At 44.0% G+C, this 21,066-nt stretch overlaps 1 protein-coding gene across 3 annotated transcripts in view; it reads left to right on the forward strand.

Moving 5' to 3' along the window:
• The first annotated feature begins 2,345 nt into the window (after positions 1 to 2,345).
• Positions 2,346 to 21,066, forward strand: part of SLC38A1 (solute carrier family 38 member 1) — a 63,006-nt gene continuing 44,285 nt past the window's right edge. For 2 of the 3 annotated variants that reach the window (XM_007130688.4, XM_007130691.4), the window contains exons 1-3: positions 2,346 to 2,635; positions 14,399 to 14,513; positions 18,891 to 19,096. In XM_007130688.4, the coding sequence (XP_007130750.1) occupies positions 18,975 to 19,096 (122 nt within the window). In that variant the 5' untranslated portion in view covers positions 2,346 to 2,635; positions 14,399 to 14,513; positions 18,891 to 18,974. Of the gene's footprint in view, positions 2,636 to 14,398; positions 14,514 to 18,890; positions 19,097 to 21,066 lie in introns of those variants that run through there. The other variant, XM_055085658.1, reaches the window with a different exon arrangement.

A 21,066-nucleotide genomic window follows, 5' to 3' on the forward strand; every position in this document is an offset into this window, starting at 1 on the left:
ATGAGGGGTGAAGATCTTTGCACACTCATGGCCCAAGTGTCTACTTGCAAATGGTCGTAGCATCACGGTTAAGCCTGAGCGTGGACTTTGAATTCAGGCCTGAATGGGAACCACTTCCCTCACGTCCCCTTTCACCACTTACTGTCTTAAGTGAACGTGGCCAACTTAGCCTCTTCAAACCTGCTTTCTTGTTTATACAAACAGGATAATACCGAATTGAGTAGTTGAAAGGATTACATGTAATAATATTATATGTAAAGTGCTTAGCACAGTAGTTGGCAAGGAGTGAAGCCCAACTCATCACTATTGAATCCAATTTTTTAAATGCTACTTAACTGCAGTCTTTGGTGCACAGAAACTAGCAAATAAGTTAAAACTGTAATCAAAAGATAAGCTTGCGATCAGATGCTCTCCAAACACTGGTGAATACACATGATGATAAAAAAGGTAAACATTTCAACTGGCTTATGGAGCTATGCTCACAATCTACCTACTTTGCCTGTTCAGATTTCCTACCTTATTCATAAGAATTATCTCTGCCAGGCAAGGTGCACACTACTTATAATTAGTAATTTCATCCTAAATTAGCTTCTTCTAGGAAGGAAGGGGGAGAAGAACCAACTTTCTGGTGACCTGTAGAATATTACTATGACATGGGTCCTACTAACACTCTTTTTTACAAATCGGGAAACATGACTAAAGACAAAAGTTAAGCAGGCGAGGGGCGCAGTGTTTGAGGCAGAATTTGATGGCAGGTCTGTCTGAACGAGGCTGCCCATTATCTTCCCTTCTGTTTGCACTGCCTTTCAGTTTCTCAGGTTTATTCAAGAGCTGACCTTCAGAGTAGAGTTCTCAGATAGCCATTGTTGAACTAACGAAGACCGTTTTCTGCCACTGGACGGAACGAGGATTTTAGTCAGTTACGAGGAGTTTGGTTGTATTCTCGCGTTTCCAGCGGTGACTAAAAAGCCATAGCCACTCGGTGACAGAGGCTACTCGGTCTGCCCGCTTGAAATGCTCCAGGTAGATTAATTTTTGAAAGATGATTCACCTTCCCTTTCCTGTTTTGATGGAACACGGAGACGGAACCGTTCCTGTCAATAAAAGGCTCGATTTTCCACCTCGCAAATTCGCGCCGTGCTGACAGTCTAATTGGCTGACGCGCAGGTGGGATTTCCTGTCGCCATTTTAAGGAAACACACTCCCCTGCAAGGAAGTGCCCAGTCAGTTCAAAGGGGCTGTGCTGGAACAAAGAGTGAGCAAAAGAAAGGGAAACGGGCCCAGCTGTCCCAGGCCCCTCCATCCTGCGCCCTCGCTCCCCGCTAGCCCCCGACTTGGAGCGCCGGGCTCCCTTAACCCCGACGCGCCGAGCCCGGAGCGGAATCACGTGGGGTCTCCCCGCCGGGCCAGAGTGCGCCCTCAGTTCAGCAAAACCACCCAACCCCCCAAACAGAGCCCCCCAGAACAGATCTCGGGGAGGGCTGGCGAGGTCTGCGGGTGCTGGATCCGGAAGAGAGGAGGTGCCTCCCACTGCGGGCTGCGGACAAAGGGTTTCCAGAGGTGCCGCGTTCCCCGCTGCCCCGGCCGCTTCGGCTTCCTCCCCGCCGACCCCGGCCATTTCGGCGCCTTCCCGGGGGAGCCGACACGCCGCTCCCTCGATTCCCGCGGCTCCCGCGCCGCTAGCGGCTCGCGGGGCTGCGCGCCGACCTGCCACTCCCACGGCCATCCTCACGCGGCGCCCTTCCCACAGTGCAGCTCCCCTCGCTCCCGCGCCCCGGCCCGGACTTGGCGCTGGCCCCAAAAGCGCCCCCCGAGTCCCGCAGGGCGCAGCCCTCCTCTCCTTCTTCCGCGCGCTCCAAGCCGCCCCCACCTCCTCCATCCCCGAGGGCTCTCCAGCCGCCGCCGCAGCTGGGCTCTGGGCTCCGGGCTCGCTGCCAGGCTCCAGTGGGGCGTGGGGCAGGTGTCCAGGCTGCGCGCAGCCTCTGCTCCGGTGCCACTGCCGGCGCGTCCCGCATACGCACGCCCGCAACCCCTCCTTCACTCCTCCCTTCTTTCCGGATGCTCGGTCTCCGCCGGCCGCGGTCGCTGCATCCTCGGCGGCCGCCGGCAGAGGCACCATGTGACGGGCACCGCAGAGTGACACGCAGCTTCGGTTAAAGAGCGGGCGTGCAGGAGGGGCGGCGACGGCACGCTGGACGCGGAGGAATAGCCTGACTTTCCCAGCTAAACCGTCATGAGCCATGGATGCACAGGGGCGACGCGCCCCCCAATAGGAGAATGACTGCGATTCGAGACCCTCGGCGGCCGAGCATGTGGATGTAAGTGCGAGGCTGGCGAGCACCGTGTGGGTGGGGGGAGATTCTGATGCAATCGGCCCCGAAAGGAGGAGGAGAGACAGGAGAGCGCGGGCTGGGGCAGCCACGCCGCTCCGCCTGAAGGTCGCCGCCCTTCACCTTCCTCGGAAATCCGCCACGCCACGCTGAGCCTCCCCGCCCAGACCTCACTGACGGAGGCCACCTTTCCTCCGCTGAGGCAGCCAGACCTTGACACAAAGGACATCGCACGGCCGGGGGAAAATCCCGGAAGGGCGGATACCTTGACGTCTCCTTTTGCCACTTTTCCTTTATCGCCCGAGGTAAGGTGATTTCGCGTTCCGGGGGAGAGCTGAGGGAGCGGCGGCGGGGAGGAAGGGGATGTTTTAGATGTGAGAGGAGGTGGTAACGCAGAAGTCATCCATGCGGCGTGAAAGGAAGGAGTGCGCGGCTGTGCCGGATGCGTTCGGATTTTGCTTTTAGGAAAAGTCCAGATCCCCGGTTCTCCTGACCACCCACGACAGTGTAAGGAGGTGCCGGAGCCCCGTATTTCACCTTTGCATGGGCTCTGGCTTACTTTTGGAGTCTGTTTTCTTAGTGGCAGATTGTGGCACCAGATCTGGTTCAATCATACGGGGGTTAGGGACCACGAGGGTCTGGAGAGCCCAGCCGAGGTGAGGGCGCGACTGCATACCCGAGGAGTGTTTGAATGCCGGGCAGTTGCGGGGAATTTCCTGTGTCCGCAGGGCCCCAAGGAGGGCATATGATGTCCTCGGGACTGTGTGTGCGGCCGGCTGGGTCTCGGGGACTGGCCGCGGGCCGGGGAGCGAAGGCGCGGAGCCCGAGCAAATGGGAGCACGCTTGCCGGCCCTTCTCGAGCTCTCCCCCGCTCTCAGTATGAATACGAGTGGGAGGATGCGGGCCGTGGGGTGAAGGTGTGTGGGGGGGTGATTTCTAAAGGATGCTGGCAGTGACTCACTGCCCTTTCGCGCCCGGAAGATGTTTTCCCAAATGAAGAAGGGGAGAAAGAGAGAAGTGCCACTCTGAGAGCTGGGATCCACAGGAGCTGGCGAACAAAAGGCCACCGCTCGCGCGGGGCGCGGGCGCGGACGCTCCTCGCCTGCATTCCCACCTCCTTCCTCCACCCCTGCATCTCGCTCGCTTCCCTGAACGTTTCCACAAAAGGCCTTTAACCTCGCCGCGGCCGTGCCCGGAGGAAAGTGCTCTTTCGCCCTGGTGCGCGTCCCCGCCCCCCACCGTAATCCGCCTCCCGGAGCATCGGGCTCCTCAGCACCCACTGGGACCTCCCGGTTACAGGGCTGCCTGGGCGCCGCTTCCCTGCGGAATCGCCCGGCCCTGGGTTTGGGCTGAACTGTAGTCAGAGAAGGTACAAGTGCATATGGCGGCAAAAGGAATTTCGCGGTAAGCGCGTCACGGAGTTTCGGGTGCCTTTCACAGGCTGTCTTCGGCTTAGGAAGGTGGTGCTACAATTTTGAGAGTCCTTTGTGTCTCACTCTGCGGCGCGGACCCAGTTTTTATTGCACTGGTTCTACGGTGAAAACCTAACTGCCACCAGGATCACATACTTTCGCATACGAATCCCTGGTGATGTATTTCATGAGTGAAAAAAGACCCGAGAGCTAGGAAACAGGATTTATTTGCGTTTGGAAAGGAATCTGACATCTCTGCCGTGGGTTTAAAAAAATTTTAATATAAGGGGGAGGAGAGAATAAATCTATGGTTTGCAGACTGCTGGGCCCAACAAGGCTGTAATTTGTCACCTTGATAGAAGAAACTGTGCAGCAACTCGTGCTTCTTCTGACGTCAGAAGGACAACTGAAATAAAACCTGAGCCAGGCGGCTGGCTGGCCTCATTGTTAAATATCTCTCGCTGGGTGGGTATTCCTGAAATCTATGCAAAACAGCCAAGTCAGGGCTCTGATCCATGGTGGGCCCCCTGGATTTCGGTTTGGACCCCAATCTCAACATGGCTTTACTTTTCAGAGTTAATTCAGTTCTCAGTATGTCGCCTTAGGCATCGAGAAACTCACCTAGTTTGGCTCGAGGTCTTAACCTTGATGACGTTTATTCACTTTTTTTTCCCTCCAACATATTCAATGAGTTTTTCCTACTGAGGGTTTATGTGGCAGTTAGCAACTAGCAAGATCAAGTTCCTGCTTCTGTGAGACGTCCATTCTCCTGGGGGAAACAGACAATAAATGTACCTATAAATGAATTTTGGAGATTTGTTCCAGCAATGAAGAAGTAAAACAGGATCATGTGATGGGGGAGGGTGCTTGAGATAGATGACCCTCTAGGAGGGCCTGTGTGAGAGGGGACATTTGTCCTGAGACTAAGAGGCCAGGAACCTGGTTATTGCTAGGCTGTCTTTTCCTCCCTCTGGGTGATACTTGAGGGCAAAGACCAGTCTAATTCATTATTGTTCCCCTAATGCCCAGCACAGAGTAGCTGCTTAATAAATGCCTGTTGGATTGAGACCTTGGCCAAAACATCTTGTTCAGCACTTTGTGCTACTGTTAACCATCCCTTTCTTTCTGTATCTCATTATTTGTTCCACTGTTAAGTTGAAACGTCAGAGTCTTTTTCTACTTTGCTTCTCCTTCTCTCTTACCTTCTCTCCACTTCTGAGCAGTTACCAGGTGCTGCAAATGCTCCACAAATCTGTTTTTTCATCCCCATTCCCACTGCCTGGGTTCAGGTCTCTGTTATCTGACCTAGACAGGGCAATTGCAGCGGTCGGTTGGGATACAAGAACGGTGAAATGGACATGGAGGTGCCCCGAAGAAACCAGCGCTCAGGGGAGCAGATACAAGCACAGTGTGTGGGAAAGAGTGAAGTAGCCGGCAAAGGAGGTGTGATGGGCTTCTAGTTGATCTCCTCCGTACCAGGCTCTGCTCCCCTAATTCAATCGCGACACTTCCATGTGATCTATATTTTTATTTTTATTTTTTTATTTTTTGATCTATATTTTTAAAACTCATTTTAAAAACTCATCTTGCTTCTGAAAACCTTCAGTGGGTTCCAGTTGCCTTCAGTTAAAGTCTAAATTCCTTAGCTGGACACTCGGGACCCTCCACAATCCTCACGTTTCTCCCAGTTCACCCTATACCTTTCCTTTCACTTTTCTACCTCAGTATTGATGTTGATTCCAAACTGGAATGCCTACTGATATGCTGTATATTTGTGAAGGCTTAGCCCAAATGCCACTTTTCTACCTCATCAAATGTGTCCACTGATCACCTCACCTTTTCATAAAGATTTATCTTTCACTTTTTGCACTATCATCAGTCCAGGTGATGGAAGGTGGAGGATAAGGACATACACTTTGAATCAGTGCCAGGTCTCAACCTACCAGCCTGGGGACCTTGAGCAAGTTTTTTTTTTTTTTTTTTTTTTAGCATTTCTGAGCCTCATTCCCGCCCCCCCCCCATTTGTTAAACGTGGTGGTAGTGGTATGATGAGTTATTCAGAAGGTTTAATGAGGATAAAGGATGTGCAGTGCTTGGCACAGTGTTAGTGGTCCATATGTATTGAATTAAAAGGGACTTCAGGTTTCTCATCTATCAGAGGAGATGGGGGAAGCTGATCAGGAAAGTTCCCCTTACCTCTAATATTCAATGAATATTTAATCATTTGAAAATACTCTGCAAATAATACCTTAATGGAAACTACCTGAATGTTCTCAGTCCCTGGGAGAACGTGCATCTATGAAAAGTGGTGTGCAGGTTCGTGGAAGGAAGCCCATTCCAAATAGCATCATAGATTTCAGAGAAGGACACCTTAGAACACTTACCCTAAATCGAGTCTTTTAAAAATAGTGAGGCGGATGGACCTAGAGTCTGTCATACAGAGTGAAGTAAGTCAGAAAGAGAAAAACAAATACCGTATGCTAACACATATATATGGAATCTAAAAAAAAAAAGGTTCTGATGAACCTAGGGGCGGGACAGGAATAAAGACACAGACATAGAGAATGGACTTGAGGACACGGGGAGGGGAAAGGGTAAGCTGGGACGAAGTGAGAGAGTGGCATGGACATATATACACTATCAAATGTAAAATAGATAGCTAGTGGGAAGCAGCTGCATGGTATAGGGAGATCAGTTCAGTGCTTTGTGACCACCTAGAGGGGTGGGATAGGGAGGGTGGGAGGGAGGCGCAAGAGGGAGGGGATATGAGGATATATGTATGCATATAGCTGATTCATTTCATTATACAGCAAAAACTAACACAACACTGTAAAGCAATTATACTCCAATAAAGATGTTAAAAATAAATAAATAAATAATAAAAAAGAAAGTAAGGGAAGGGTTAAGTATTATAAGGGAAAAAAATTGTTACACTTATTTCTGGAAGTTGATTGCATTTTATTCATTGGTTTTTCTACTCATCTCCTGTGTGTCAGGGTTACTACTAAGCATAAAGGAGTTCAGTGATAGGGAAGCACCATGGTTTGGGGAAACTTTGCAAGCAGCCATGTTGCAATCAAGGAACTCTGCCTCAGGTGAAGCTATAGTGTGTCTTTGCCAATAACTAGCTGGCTCCCCTGGGGCAACTCAGTTAACATTTTTAATGCATCGTTTTCTCATCTGCCCAATGCTAATGATAGTGTCCAAGCTGCCAAACTCACAGAGTTGTGAAGGTACAATGAGAACAGAGGTGAGAACATCCCTGAACAAGTTAAAAGAACTCAAGATGATAGTCATCTGGAGTTAAACACACTGCTAATCTGCAGTTTTAGGAGATGGGTAGAGATGAACGATTCTCAACGTGAGCTTCACATCAGACTCACCTAGAGTCTTTTAAAAGCTACCAATGCCCAGATTCCATTTCCAGAGATTCAGATTTAGTCATCCTGCGGCAGAGCCCAGACATAGGAATTTTAAAAAGAAACAAAAAAAACAACACCAGGGATAATTCTCATACTCAGTGGTTTAGATTTAAAAGCAAGCAAAACAAAAGCAGAAATTAAATGAAGACTTCCATATATTGTTTGATAAAGTCTTGGTCATGTGAAATTATGAGCTTGACTGGCTTTTCCCCTGACTTGACAAAGCTCACCAGTTGTTGACATCTTGGAGTCACAGCCTCAGGTTACAATTTATAACCTGAATTTTCCCAGGCGTAGAAGCCCATCCAGTGATGCAGCCAGGGCCAAATAAAGATTTAATGTGTGGGTCTCAGTTTCCATCTCTTAGGAATGACGAAGATGATTGGAAAAGAAAGAGACAATGGAAAGGAAAAGGAAAGGGAGAGGTTATGGCCCAAGGTCTGGGAGGAGGAGGCTCTGAGTGGGAGAGCAGCAGTACAGAGCACAGAGGAAAAGCTGGGCTTGCTTTATTGAAATGGTTTTGTTTATGTTGCAAACTGGTGGCTCTAGAACCAAATGAAACCTGTACGTATATTTTGTGGGACCTCCATGTTCTCTGAAAATTGTGTGGAATTTGTTGTCGGCATTTAAGTACAGTATCAGAATTTCACTTAAAACCTGGATTTCTGGCATTTCTTGAAAAGAAATCAAAAGATCTGTCTTACGTTTACTGAAATAGATGAGACACATGTTCTCCAGTTTCTTGTGCCCCATCTGCTTTGCTCATTCAGCTTACCAACTTGGGTTCCTGCTGTATTTGTTTTTAAACCCTTAGTATTGGGTTGGCCAAAAAGTTCTTTCAGGTTTTTCCACACCATCTTATGGGAAAACCTGAATGAACTTTTTGGCCAACCCAATGTAATCTGTAGATCTTAATGTTGGCAGCACATTAGAATCACCTACAGAGCATTTAAAATATCCATGCTGAGATTCCATCCTAGACCAATTGAATCAGAAACTGGTGTACATTAGGGGGGCAGATTATCACTGTTATTTTTCTAAAGCTCCCAAGGTGATTCCTATGTGTAGTCAGAACTGAGTACTCCTAGTCTAAGTCACCTATTCAAAAGACTTGTCCACAAGCCCATCTTCTTATCTCTGAAATGAAAGTGATTCATTAAGAAACAGTCTACAGAATCATAAATTCAGAGGATTTTAGAACTGGGAGAGATCTTTGAGAGTGCATCAGTTAATCTGAACTTCAGATTCTGTCTAAGACAAAGGTCCAAAGAGAAGAAAAAACTTGTTCAAGGACTATAACATCATTTGGTATTTAGTTATAGTGTGTTTTATTATATTTTCTCTTTTCAAATAAAGGCATATTTTCTAATGTTTATATTTATAAATGAACCTCCTTACATGCAGTTTGAAAGCACTTTGTGGTGCTTTCAAATTGTCATTATTTCTGTTTTTCCTAGAGTATTTTGTTGGGAGTTAGCTGTCATAACAGCTAGGGCTTAAAAAAAATAAACTCCTGTTCAGTGTTTTTAGTTCAATGGTAATCCTTGATTAGAGATATTAATATAGCAAAAACATACATGTGCAAAGAAAATGAATTTCTCAAAAGCTATAATATGCCAAGCTGTTTTTAAACTCTGTATGTAATTATTGTCCTCCTATATTCAGAGTTACAGATTAACTTCATTAACTTTCAGAGTTTATTAATATTTTCGGACTTTGAGAAATCAGAATAGCTTCAAAACATCTGAATATGGGTAGGTTAACTCCCCAACATCAATAGGCTGGGCGCATTGATAACAGACATTTAAAAGATCATCTGGGTGAGTCAAAGATTTTAATGTAAAAAATAAAACTGTAAAAGTTGTAGAAGAAAACATGGGAGGGAACTTCTTGGGGGATAAGGAGTGAAGGAGGCTTTTTTCACTGTAGACTCTTTAGTACTTTATGAATGTTGTACTATGTACATGTATTACCTAGTCAAATATTTTCCAATAAAATGAAATAGTTAAATAAAAAAATAAAAATTAAGAAAATAAAAGATCATCTGGGAACCTGAACAGCATTGTGGAGTGGTAGGAGCAGGTGCTGGGATACTGTGAACAAGACAGGATGCAGGGGGCAGTCTGTCCAAGGAAGTGAGCAGCTCATCTCTGCCCCATGCAGAAATGGTCAGTCCTTATCCTCTGGTGAGCTTCCTTTAACATGGGGCTTCTCACCCTTGGCACTCTTGGCATTTGGGGCCAGATAAGGCTTTGTTGTGGGCAGCCACCCTGTGCATTATATGGTGTTTAGCAGCATCTCTCTCCGCTAGAAGCCTGCGACACCCTCTCACTTGTGACAACGAAAAATGTCTCCAGGCATGGTCAAATGGGCGCCAAAATGGTCCCCAGTTGAGAACCACTGCTTTAATACAACCCTTTCTCTGAACTTGGAGAAATCATGCCAAGAGTTCTCAGACATTCCAGGCATAGTGGCCAGGATGTTCATGATAAATACCTTCCATTCATATAGTACTTTACAGTTTTAAATGCACTTTCACGTAATTCTCACATGCCCGGATCAAATGTAAAAGAAATTAAGTGGCAGACTTAATGAAAACTGTGCTGTGGGGCTGTATGTGTTGCTTCCTTTAACTTCCCATTTTTGTTATGTTTTCCTGTGAAATTGTGCTTGTGAGGATTGCTGCTGTATTGTCTATAGACATTATCATAGCTTGCTTTTTCAATTTAGTCATCACCATTATTGTTAACATATTTACTATCACCGTGTACTAGGGAGCTAAGAGGGCTGTGGTCCCTGTCCTCAAGAAGTTGAAAATGTATAATAATTAGGGAACTGGATAACTCCATAAGGAGATCATGAAAATATATAAGAATTCTTGCTCTAAGCCAATGAGTAATCTATACAAAAATGCTGTAAGAATTCATCACAGGTGAATAATCAATCACGAGCTGGTCATTGGAGGAAGACCTCACAGAGAAGGTTGGCTTGAAATTAAAAAAAAAAAAAAAAAGCATGCAAGCCAGCAAGATGGGCTTTGAAAGAAATGTACTTAAATGAGCATGAGCTTGATGGGAAAGGGGTTTGTGGGAAGTATTTTAGGACCAAGATGGTGGAAGCAAAGCAGGAAACTGCTTATAAGTAGATCCATCACAGGAATGGAAGGTTCAGAAGGAACATCGTGGGAGAGAAATTTAAAGAGAGTGGTAAGAGCAATCTGGGCCTTGAATTTGAGGTTCCAGGGATTCAGCTATTAGGAACAGTTATGACTGGCAAGCGGGGGAAGAGGAATGTGCAAGACGTGGATTTTCAGGAAGAACCTGCGTCTTCCTGAAGTGGGTAAGGTTCAGTAGGCAGCAGCGGGGGAAGCGACTGGCCAGGCTAGGACTGGGGAGCCGGAAGGAATGAGAGGAAGGAGGGGACGGTATGAAAGAATGTTGATAGGACCTGGGGACTGATTAGATATCCGGGTTCCATGTCTGAGTGAGCAGGAGAACGAACATTATCGTGAACAGAAATAGAAAAGCTGATGTGTGAGGTCGGGTGATGTGTTCAGTGAGGCACGTGGAGTTGGAGGTCATGGCAAACATCCACGTGGAGAGAGGTCCGGCGGGCAGCTGGGGTCTGAAAAGAATTCGTGGAAATTTTTCTGAGCAGGAGGGAACCTGAGAGATTGCCTCTCCCCTGCAGCCTTCTCAGTTTACAGATGAAGAAATACATGCCATGTTAAGTGACGTGATCATTAGCGAGTAGTATTTATGAGGAAGATCCTATTTCAAAAGGCAGAGGATTTCTAGTTTTGTAAAATGAAAAGGTCTGGGGGGGAAAAGATATGAAAGACGCCCTTGTGGGGTGAAGCCTGACACCTCAGGCTTGAAACTCACAAAGGAAGGAGTTTGGAGTGTGCAGAGGGAAGAGTGGAGGGAGAAGGGCTGCCCACACTGAGGGTGGGAGGACAGGAGCTGGCTAAGGAGGCAGGAAACAGCGTCTAGGAAGATGTGGCGAGGAGCAAGCTGGTGGAGGTCAGGAAACAGTGACCCTCCTGTGCAGGGAAGTGAAGGGATGAGGACTGAGAAAAGGCCACTTGCCTTGATTAGGAAGAGGTAGCAATAGTAGCAGTGACAGTCACCCTCGCTTACCAGAATCAGGCCGAGCATGGACCCAATCATGGAATCTTTATAAGGACTCTGTAAGGTGGGTACTACTCTATCTCCATTTTACAGATGAGGACACTGGGGTAAAGAGAAGTTAACCTACTTGCCCAGGGTCAACACAGCTCCTGAAGGGTGAAGCCCGGATTGGCCAGTGGATCCTGGGTTCAGGGGAGTGATGAGGACAAGGGCAAGTTGTTCAGACTGTTGGCAGTAAAGACAGGAGGGAGGGGTGATAGTTCAAGGTTACTTTCCAGATATGAAGCTGAGCGTGATTGACAGAAGTCGGGGAAGCCAGTAGAGAGAAAGTGGGAGGCCAAGCCCTAGCAGAGCTGAGACATGAACACTGGATAAGTCATGAGTTTTGAGTAAGAAGAGAGAAAACACCTTTTCTTCTGAGAGTGCTTACTGGGTCCCAGCCTTTCACTACTGAAGGCCATTCCCCACCTCCCGAGGACCCCAGGTTTTCAACGACTATCAATTTTAAGCTTTTATTTTAGTTGAAGTATAACTGATATGGAATGCAACATCTGGATCTTAAGTATACTGTTCAGTGAGTTTTGACTACAACTTGAAAATATTAATTCACTTCCCGCTTTTTTTACTCAAAGATATATAACATTGCCAGTCAGAATCTAGGATTATCACATCAAGTTAAGGCAGTCTTGCCAAAAGCAAGGACCCTTGACATTTTAGTTAACCTGTTGAGCCTGTTTGAGGCCCTTTGAAATACAGTGAAGAGCCCGGTGAGCCAAGGACCTCAAGTGTGTAAATAGGCTCAGTTGGTTATGGGAAGAGATGGCAGGAAGACCAGGACCGTCATTGGCCTTACGCCTAACACATTCTCAAAACCACTGACCTAGCTGTCATAATTGATTTTCAGGAGCTGAGCTGGGAGAGGTGTGATCTTATTCTTCAGAATAAAAATAATAATAGTGATTCATAACAATATTGAAATTAAGTGTGTGTGACTGGATATTTAATGTCATAAAGGAATTCTTGTTACATTTTAGGTGTGATCATGATATGGTGATATTGTTTTAAAAATAGATCTGACCTTTTAGAGATACGTGCTGAAATAGTTACAAATGATAGGATATCTGGGATCTTTTGTTAAATAATTCTATGTGATGGTGGCGGTAAAACTTCAACAAGACTGGCCTGAAATGATCCTTGTTGAAGTTGCTACATGGACGTTCATTATTCTATTCTGTCCACTTTTATATATGTTTAAAATTTTCATAATAAAAAATTTTAGAGGGAGGAAAAAATAAAATTAAGAATATCAGTCAGGGTTTAGCTGCATATTAACAGAGATCCTTCTATGTATGTTAAGCAAAAGGGATTGAATATGGGGAATTAAGGCCTGTAAAATTGTTAGGAAAGATGGCAGACCAGGCTTTAGGCTGGGTCTCTAGGAAGAATCACCAGAACACCACCACTCAGCTGGCTTTAGGGGCAGCTCTTGTGCCTCCATCAGGAAGCCAGGAAGCTGGTTTCTCATTGTTTGAACATATGCTCCAGGAGCACGTCACTTAGGCCAAATCTGATGATCAGGAATTCATAGCCACAGTTGTTGGTTCCAGTGCTGTCTGTGGCACCTGCTAGAATTGTACCAGCAAAATGGGTGCCTGGGCCCTGCCACTTTGCTCTCTGATTGGTGGAATCTAAATCTTCTCTAGACCCCTAGCTGCAGAGGAATGTGGGAAATGTAGTTTTCAACTCTCTATCCTCTAGATGCAGAACTGGACTAGAAAGAAGTAGGAACAAATATTGAGTGGGCCAATCCATCACACAGTGTCTTAGTGATTGAAATTGTATTTTTGTTTATTTATCCCCCAAAGTAATTTTGGACAATGTTTGAGTTATAGTATATTCTTTGGTTTGGTTTTCTCTCTACAATTTTTTAATCAGCTTTTGCTAAACCAATATAACCTCTTATTACTCAAGAACATGTACCTTGCTCCCTCTGCTGTAGCTAGATTCATCTGAGTGGGTGTTCTGTGCACATTTGGCCTCCATGTCTTTGCCTATGCTGTTTCCAGTGCAAGGAATGCCTTCCCTACCCCAGTCTAAATCCTACCTATTTTGAGACATAGTTCAAGTCCTAACTCTTTGTAAAACCTTACCTGATTTCTCCAGGCTCCAATTCCCTTCCTCCCTCCCCCCACACACCTCCCTCCCTCCCTCCCTTCTTTCCTTCTTTCCTTCCTTCTTTCCTTCCCTCCTTCCTTCCTGTATGTACATATGTATGTATGTATATCTCTGAAATCTTTCTGGACTTATTCTGCTGTACAGTTTGGTCTCTATCATGCAAATGTTTTATGATATACTGTCACTTTATATGGGAAGGTCTTGCTTATTTCAGTAGGTTGTAAGCAACGTAAGACCAACGTAAGACCAAACCAGGTTTCTCTATATATCCTCTCCTTTGATGCATATCACCATGAAGGGTAGAGAAGAAGTTTCTGTATTTTACATTGGTACTATTAGTAAAATGTACCAATAAGCATGGCAAGATAATAATGCTTCTTAAGAATACCTCACAAGATTGCAGTAAAGGATCAGAAATATTATGTGCTGAGTAAACCATCATTTGTAACCTATTATAAATGTTGGGAGATAGTAATTGTGGTTGGGTTAACGTCAAGATCTTCACATGATGACCCCATTCGGTCTTTTAATTAACTGTATAGTCTGATAATTGCTTCAATCTTTCAGTGAAACTATAATTCTTTTGTTTCTTAAACTCAACCTGTACTTCCTGTGTCTTTGTCGTTGGCCATGTTCTCCTTCATTGAAAAGTCTCAGCTCAGGGCCTGTCTCCACCTGTCAGTCTCCCGTCCACCAGGCAGTGTGACTGTCTAGCAGTAGTAGGTTGGATGTCAATTTATGGCACAATCAAGCGGTTAAGGAGCATTTGCAGTAATGGTGTAGACCCGTGTTTATGGACATAACTCAGGATAGGAGACCATATCTTGTTAAATGAAAAATATGTTTTAAAAACTCTATGGTATGATTTCCATTTTTGTAAATGTATACATATTTTTAAAAAATTTGTACTCATTCTTTTCATTTAACAGATATTTATCGAGTGCCTACTGTGTGCCAGGCACTATATCTATGTGCATAGAAAAATCCTTGAAGGTTATACTCCAATATATATACAGTGATCATCCCTGCTTGCTGAGATAACAGGTGACTTTTTTCCTTTTATTTGTTCTTTCTTTCATTTGCAAGCTTGTATTTTCTAATTTTTCTACAAAGGCCTGTATTATTTATTAATAAGGAACTAATATACTTTTAAAAAACACTTCTGTTCTTCAAAATGCATACTATGTAATATTACATGGAAAACAATAGACTAAAAGCAGTCTAAAATTCCAATGTGAAATAAAAAAGAGAGAGGAGAGAGAGAGCTAGAGAGGAAGAAAGAAAGGAAAAGAAAAAAAGAAGAAAAGAAGGGAGGAAGCACATGAAACTCTAACAGTGGCCCATTTTGGGTGGTGGGGTTTCTTGTACAGTGTTCGCTCTAAAGATTCTACAGTGGGCATATATTAGCTGTAGAACCAGAAAATTTTTGTTTTCTTTTTCAAGAGCCAGTTCAAATGTGATTTGTCTGTGAAGCTGCCTTGGATCCTTTTCAGACTTTTAAAATCCTTTCATCACCTAGCACTCAATAAATATATAATAAATTGAATGGATAGTATTTCCTAAGTGTGGCCGCAACCTTAGTGACAGATGTCACTAACTTTGTTAATTTTCCCCATTTTTCCAGTTTTTATTTTCAAGAATAAGTTAGATTTCAGATAGGTTATTTCACAACAATAAAAATTTATCCTAAATTAAAAAAAAAAAAAAGGAGGTTACAATACAGAGAACACACAGAGAGATGAAAGACCATATGAGGACAGAGCAAGAAGACAGCTATCTGTAAGCCAAGGAGAGAGGCCTCAGAAGAAATAAAACTTGCCATTACCTTAATCTTGGACTTCTGGAACTGTGAAAAAAATAAATTTCTCTTTAAGCCAAAGGCAAAAATGTACCTATGTGATTAACTTAGTACTGGCATTTGCCTAATACTGACATAATTTTAGTGGCCAGAACTTACTCTATTCTTTTTATTCTTTTCCTTTTTTGTCCATTGCACGTGTGTGTGTGTGTGTGTGTGTGTGTGTATGTACGTGTAGTATATATTTGTATTCATACACGTATTGATATGAAAGTTTACATTCAAACAGTAGACTCCAGATCTGTTGTTAGTCAACTATTCCTCTCCTCAGAAATTTTTTGTCTGTGCCCTGTTTCCTACAAGTTTTTAGAGAGAAAAGGACTCCTTAACCCAGATTGGAAACGCCATCCACTGAGTGAACTTTTTTTTCTTTTTTTAAAGATTTATTTATTTATTTAATTTATTTCTTTGGCTGTGTCGGATCTTAGTTGCAGCACGCGGGATCTTTGTTGAGGCATGTGGGACTCTTCGTTGTGGTGCGCGGGCTTCTCTCTAGTTGTGGCATGCAGGCTTTCTCTTCTCTAGTTGTGGGGCATGGGTTCTAGAGCACGTGGGCTCTGTAGTTTGCGACACGCGGGCTCTAGTTGAGGCGCGGGAGCTCAGTAGTTGTAGCGCGCAGGCTTAGTTGCCCAGTGGCATGTGGGATCTTAGTTCCCTGACCAGGGATCGAACCCCCGTCCCCTGCATTGTAAGGCGTATTCTTTACCACTGGACCACCAGGGAAGTCCCCACTGAGTGAACTTTCTAGCAGCCCTACGATATCACTTTAATAGCCTCTGAGGGAGTCATACAGGCAAGAGCCAGTGTGGCAAGACTCCTAGGGGTTACCAGCCCAGTCCATTTGTGCAGCTTTCTTCAGAGGGGGCCAAGGGGTGACAAGGGGGGTTAACCTTTCTAATGCACTTCAACTTTTGCAAAGTAAAATAAAGACAGGCTGTAAATGCTGCTGCTGTGTGAAGACACTAAAAGCAATTAGTCATGGCCCAGGCTCCAGCACTACCACCCTAGCTGGAAGAATCAGCCCTGAGCTGCCACGTTAGCCTTAGACCAGGAGTTCAGGGAGCTCCAATCTCCCATCCTGGCTTCCTGCTTTCCAGGAGAGACCCTGCCCTGCAGGAAGGGTGAGGCTCCTGGAATCTGAGGTATTAGACAGTATTTATCTTGTGGAAGCTGTAAAGGGTCCTGGAACCAGGGAAGATTCATTCTAGACAAGAGATGGTGTGAATGGAAAGGAGTAAGGTGGGGCCTAGCTGTGGGGAAGAGAAGAAGGAAATTCTTTTTTTTTTTTTTTAACATCTTTATTGGAGTATAATTGCTTTACAATGGTGTGTTAGTTTCTGCTTTGTAACAAAGTGAATCAGCTATACATATACATATATCCCCATATCTCCTCCCTCTTGCATCTCCCTCCCACCCTCCCTATCCCACCCCTCTAGGTGGTCACAAAGCACCGAGCTGATCTCCCTGTTCTATGCGGCTGCTTCCCACTAGCTATCTGTTTTACATTTGGTAGTATATATATGTCCATGCCACTCTCTCACTTTGTCCCAGCTTACCCTTACCTCTCCCCGTGTCCTCAAATCCATTCTCTAGTAGGTCTGTGTCTTTATTCCCGTCTTGGCCCTAGGTTGAGAGGAAGGAAATTCTTGAAGAAGTATCATTCTAGGGTACTTTCTAGGGGTCCTGAAAATATTATCAGTTAGCAAAATGCTTCTTCAGATCTACTAGGATGCTTAGATGGGCACATTGGAGCTTTGACTCTTAACTAGGTTACAGTTATCTTATGGAATTCAGGATCAGACAAAATATCAAAACATCATCCAAGGTGGATCATCCATCGGAGGTTAAAGAAAAAAATCTCGCTGACATTCTGCTTCATTCCATGATCCCCATCGCCTCACTGAGATTATCTTAGTGAGGCTCCTGTACCTTTACAGGCCTTACTTTTGAAGTTGCATTTACCTCTTAAAAGGGTTCCTGGACCCATTTCCAATGTGTGTGTGTGTGTGTGTGTGTGTGTGTGTGTGTGTGTGTGTAGGCTTCCCCACACCAACAATTGTCAACTCAATTCTGACACTGTCCACCGGTAGATAGAATGAGCTTCTACGGATCAAGGGCTCCATGCCACAAGGCTGCCCTTCACTTCAGACACCAGTCACAAGCCCAGGTTATTGCCTGTGCTCCTGACTGACTGGCCATAAATCAGAGGTTTCCATGACCCCCTCCTTGGGTTCCATTAATTTGCCAGAGCAGCTCACAGAACTCAGGAAAACCCATTTACTCACTAGGTTACCACTTTATTCCAAAAGATTTCAGAGGATACAAATCAACAGCCAGATGTAGAGATACATAGGGCGAGGTCCTTAACACAGGAGCTTCGGTCCTTGTGGAGCTTGGTGCCCAGTACATGGTGGAGTTCTGGGTCCCTAGTATGGATATTCTTTGAACCTCCTCCTTTTTTTGCTTTTTATGGAGGCTTCATTACATAGGCATGATTGGTGAGCTCATTGGCCACTAGTGATTGATTCAAGCTCTGGCCTGTCTCCTCTCCCCGGAAGTCACGGGGTGGGACTGAAAATTCCAACCCTCTAATCACATGTTTGGCTCCACTGGCAACCAGCCCCCATCCGTAGGTGCTTTCCCAAAGTCACCTCATTAATATACCAAAAGACATTTATCACTCTCAACACTTAGGAAATTCTAAGGGTTTGGGGAGCTGTGAACCAGAAATAGGAACGAAGACCAAATATATATTCTTTGTAATAAATCACAGTACCATACCTCTGTTGCCACCTGCTTTTTGATTTGTGATGCTGTGTGTCTGAAACTCTTCACCCCCATATATATTATTGGTGACCACTCAGAAATTTAAATTGCAGTCATCCATGTGGGAGAAAATGTGAACTCGGCAAGTCTTTCATTTCTGTGAGGAAATACAGTTTCAGGTGAATTAACCTAAGTCCCCTGAGTATGAGTTTTTAATTCCCTAACTCCCTGACATGGAGTGATTTCATTGAAGAGACTGATTTAATCTCTTGCAGTTGATGGATAAACTGTTTGCTAAATTTCAAAACACAGATTTGTCCTTTGCTGCTTGACCTCCAGGTTGGGTGGTTGATCCTGCATGATGCCATTTATTGAGGATTTGCATTTTTATTAAACTGGGATTGCGAAATCAGAGGTGCTTTTGTGTCTGTTCAGTCTGTACCCAGCTATATGTGTGCCCTGTGGTCTGACGCATTAAGATAACCTATTTGCTTTCCTTTTAAACACACTGCTTCATAAAAGGCCATCTCTATTGCCTACAGATCACATGGTATTCCTATGAACGTGAGCATAAAGATTATGGGACATGACTCATTTTATAGTTAAAAACGGAGGAAGATTTATGAAAGACAGAAAATTTACAGCCTCTATAACTTGATGTACCAAGATTGCTTTAATGCTTTGAATAGCAAAATGTAAAAGTTATGTTATCAGCAAATCATTTGTGTGTAATAGCTTCTGTGTGATCAGTGGTGATATTCATATGTTTAATTATTTATCCTTGTGTTGTATTTTAGGGGTGTGAACCTTATATTTTTGCTGCTATCCATTTGTAAATACACTCAGAAAAGGAGGCTTTGGACGACAGGTACTTTCTAAACATGATGCATTTCAAAAGTGGACTCGAATTAACTGAATTGCAAAACATGACAGTGCCCGAAGATGATAACATTAGCAATGATTCCAATGATTTCACCGAGGTAGAAAATGGTCAGATAAATAGGTGAGTATTTTTCCACGAACAGTTTCTCTCCAATGAAAGAAATGTCTCTAAAATATCATTCTGGTTTTCAGTTATTCTCTTGAATTATTCATTACTAAAGTTATGCTCCATTTGAAGATGTAATTTGAATTTCATATGTGACATCTGTTGGGCATCGTCTGCAATAGCAGATGAAGCAAATAGGAAAGTAATTTATTCATCCTTTCAAATCTTTCAATTGAGTCTAATAAAAATGTATAAATACATTGGACCCCAACCAGCCCTAACTTTTCAAAAGCTCTGTGTTTATGAATCAGACCAACTGTTGGAATTTCACTGCGTGCCATATCTGAATGTGTACTACAGTCATCTGGCCTTGCCCACATGTTAATCAAGGAATGGTCAAAGTCGCATTTGCCAATGTTCCCATGTTAAAACGACAAATACGTCACTACAAGCATCGTTTGTAACATGGATTTTAAGTAATAATAACACAGAGCCAAATGGCTCTATGAGAAATGGTAGATGAAACAGTACATGAAACAGAGAAATAGTACATGAAAGAGAAAGAAAAGAAGAGATACAGTGAGTGAGGGGAGGTAGGGGGTGGGTCGGAAGAATGCTGGCCTGACAGCTCTCACCCTTAGCTGTGACCTCAGCAAGTCCTTCCAACCCTTGGGTCCTGTGTTTCTTAAGTTACAAGAGTAGGACCAAACATCTTTTTTTTTTTTTTTTTTAATGATTTGGGGCATTCTCTGACCTTCTGATTTTATTTTTTTATCATTTTTAAAAATATATTTTATTAAAATATAGTTGACTTACATTGTCATGTTATTTTCTGGTGTACAGCAAAGTGATTCAGTTATACATATATATATATAGTCTTTTTCATATTCTTTTCCATTATGGTTTATCACAGGATATTGAATATAGTTCCCTGTGCTATACAGTAGGACCTTGTTGTTTATCCATTCTATGTATAATAGTTTGCATCTGCTAACCCCAAACTCCCAATCCATCCCTCCCACACCCCCTTCCCACTGGCAACCACAAGTCTGTTCTCTGTGTCTGTGAGTCTCTTTCTGTGTCGTAGATAAGTTCATTTGTGTCATATTTTAGATTCCACATATAAGTGATATCGTATGGAATTTATCTTTCTCTTTCTGACTTACTTCACTTAGTGTGATAATCTCTATAGGTCCATCCATGTTGCTGCAAATTCTGACCTTCTGATTTTATAGCCAGCTTATATGGATCCCTTAGCAGGAAGCTCTCCAGCTTGGGAGTTAGTGGTGAGGTTTGTTTGAGACCTGAGGCCTCCTAAAAGGCTGGGAGGAGAGAGTGGAATATACGGGGACTACTTACTAGAACACCAGCCATGCTACACTTGCGGGAGCGGGGTCAAAAGGAAATTGGGAGGAAGATGAAAACATTATGTCAGCTAACCAGGCATCTTCACAGAAATCATTTCCGATAATCTGCTCTGCATTCTGGTACAATGTGTAATTGACTTGGCTGCCATCATTTACAGACACTCAGAAGTTTCAGCCCTGCCCCGCCTCCTTGTTCTCTTCCTTACATATTCTCAGAGGTTAAGTCTCCAGCCCAAATACTTCCTCATTGCCATCCAGGTATCATTCACCATGTGATATTTCTTATGGTTGAACTCAAGTTTGCTTCTTTCACCTTTTCTGTGTAATTATTAAGAATAACTACCATTTCTTGAGTGCCAGGTGTGATTACATATATTACCACTTATCCATATAACATCATTCAATGTATTCTTTTGCAAATAAGGAAAATTAAAAAATTCAGTGTACCATAAGAAAATGGAGGCTCAGAGAAATAAAATGACTTGCTCAAGGGCACACCCAGGTCTGTCTGAAGTCCCTGTCTTTCCTCTCTGTCCTGCTGCCTCTGATTAAAATGCTCAGGCATGAATGAAAAAGATAGTCTCTACTATCAATTAAACTCTGCTAAACTCTGCCAGT

Source organism: Physeter macrocephalus, chromosome 6 (genome assembly GCF_002837175.3).
Source record: "Physeter macrocephalus isolate SW-GA chromosome 6, ASM283717v5, whole genome shotgun sequence".
Lineage (NCBI taxonomy): Eukaryota > Metazoa > Chordata > Mammalia > Artiodactyla > Physeteridae > Physeter > Physeter macrocephalus.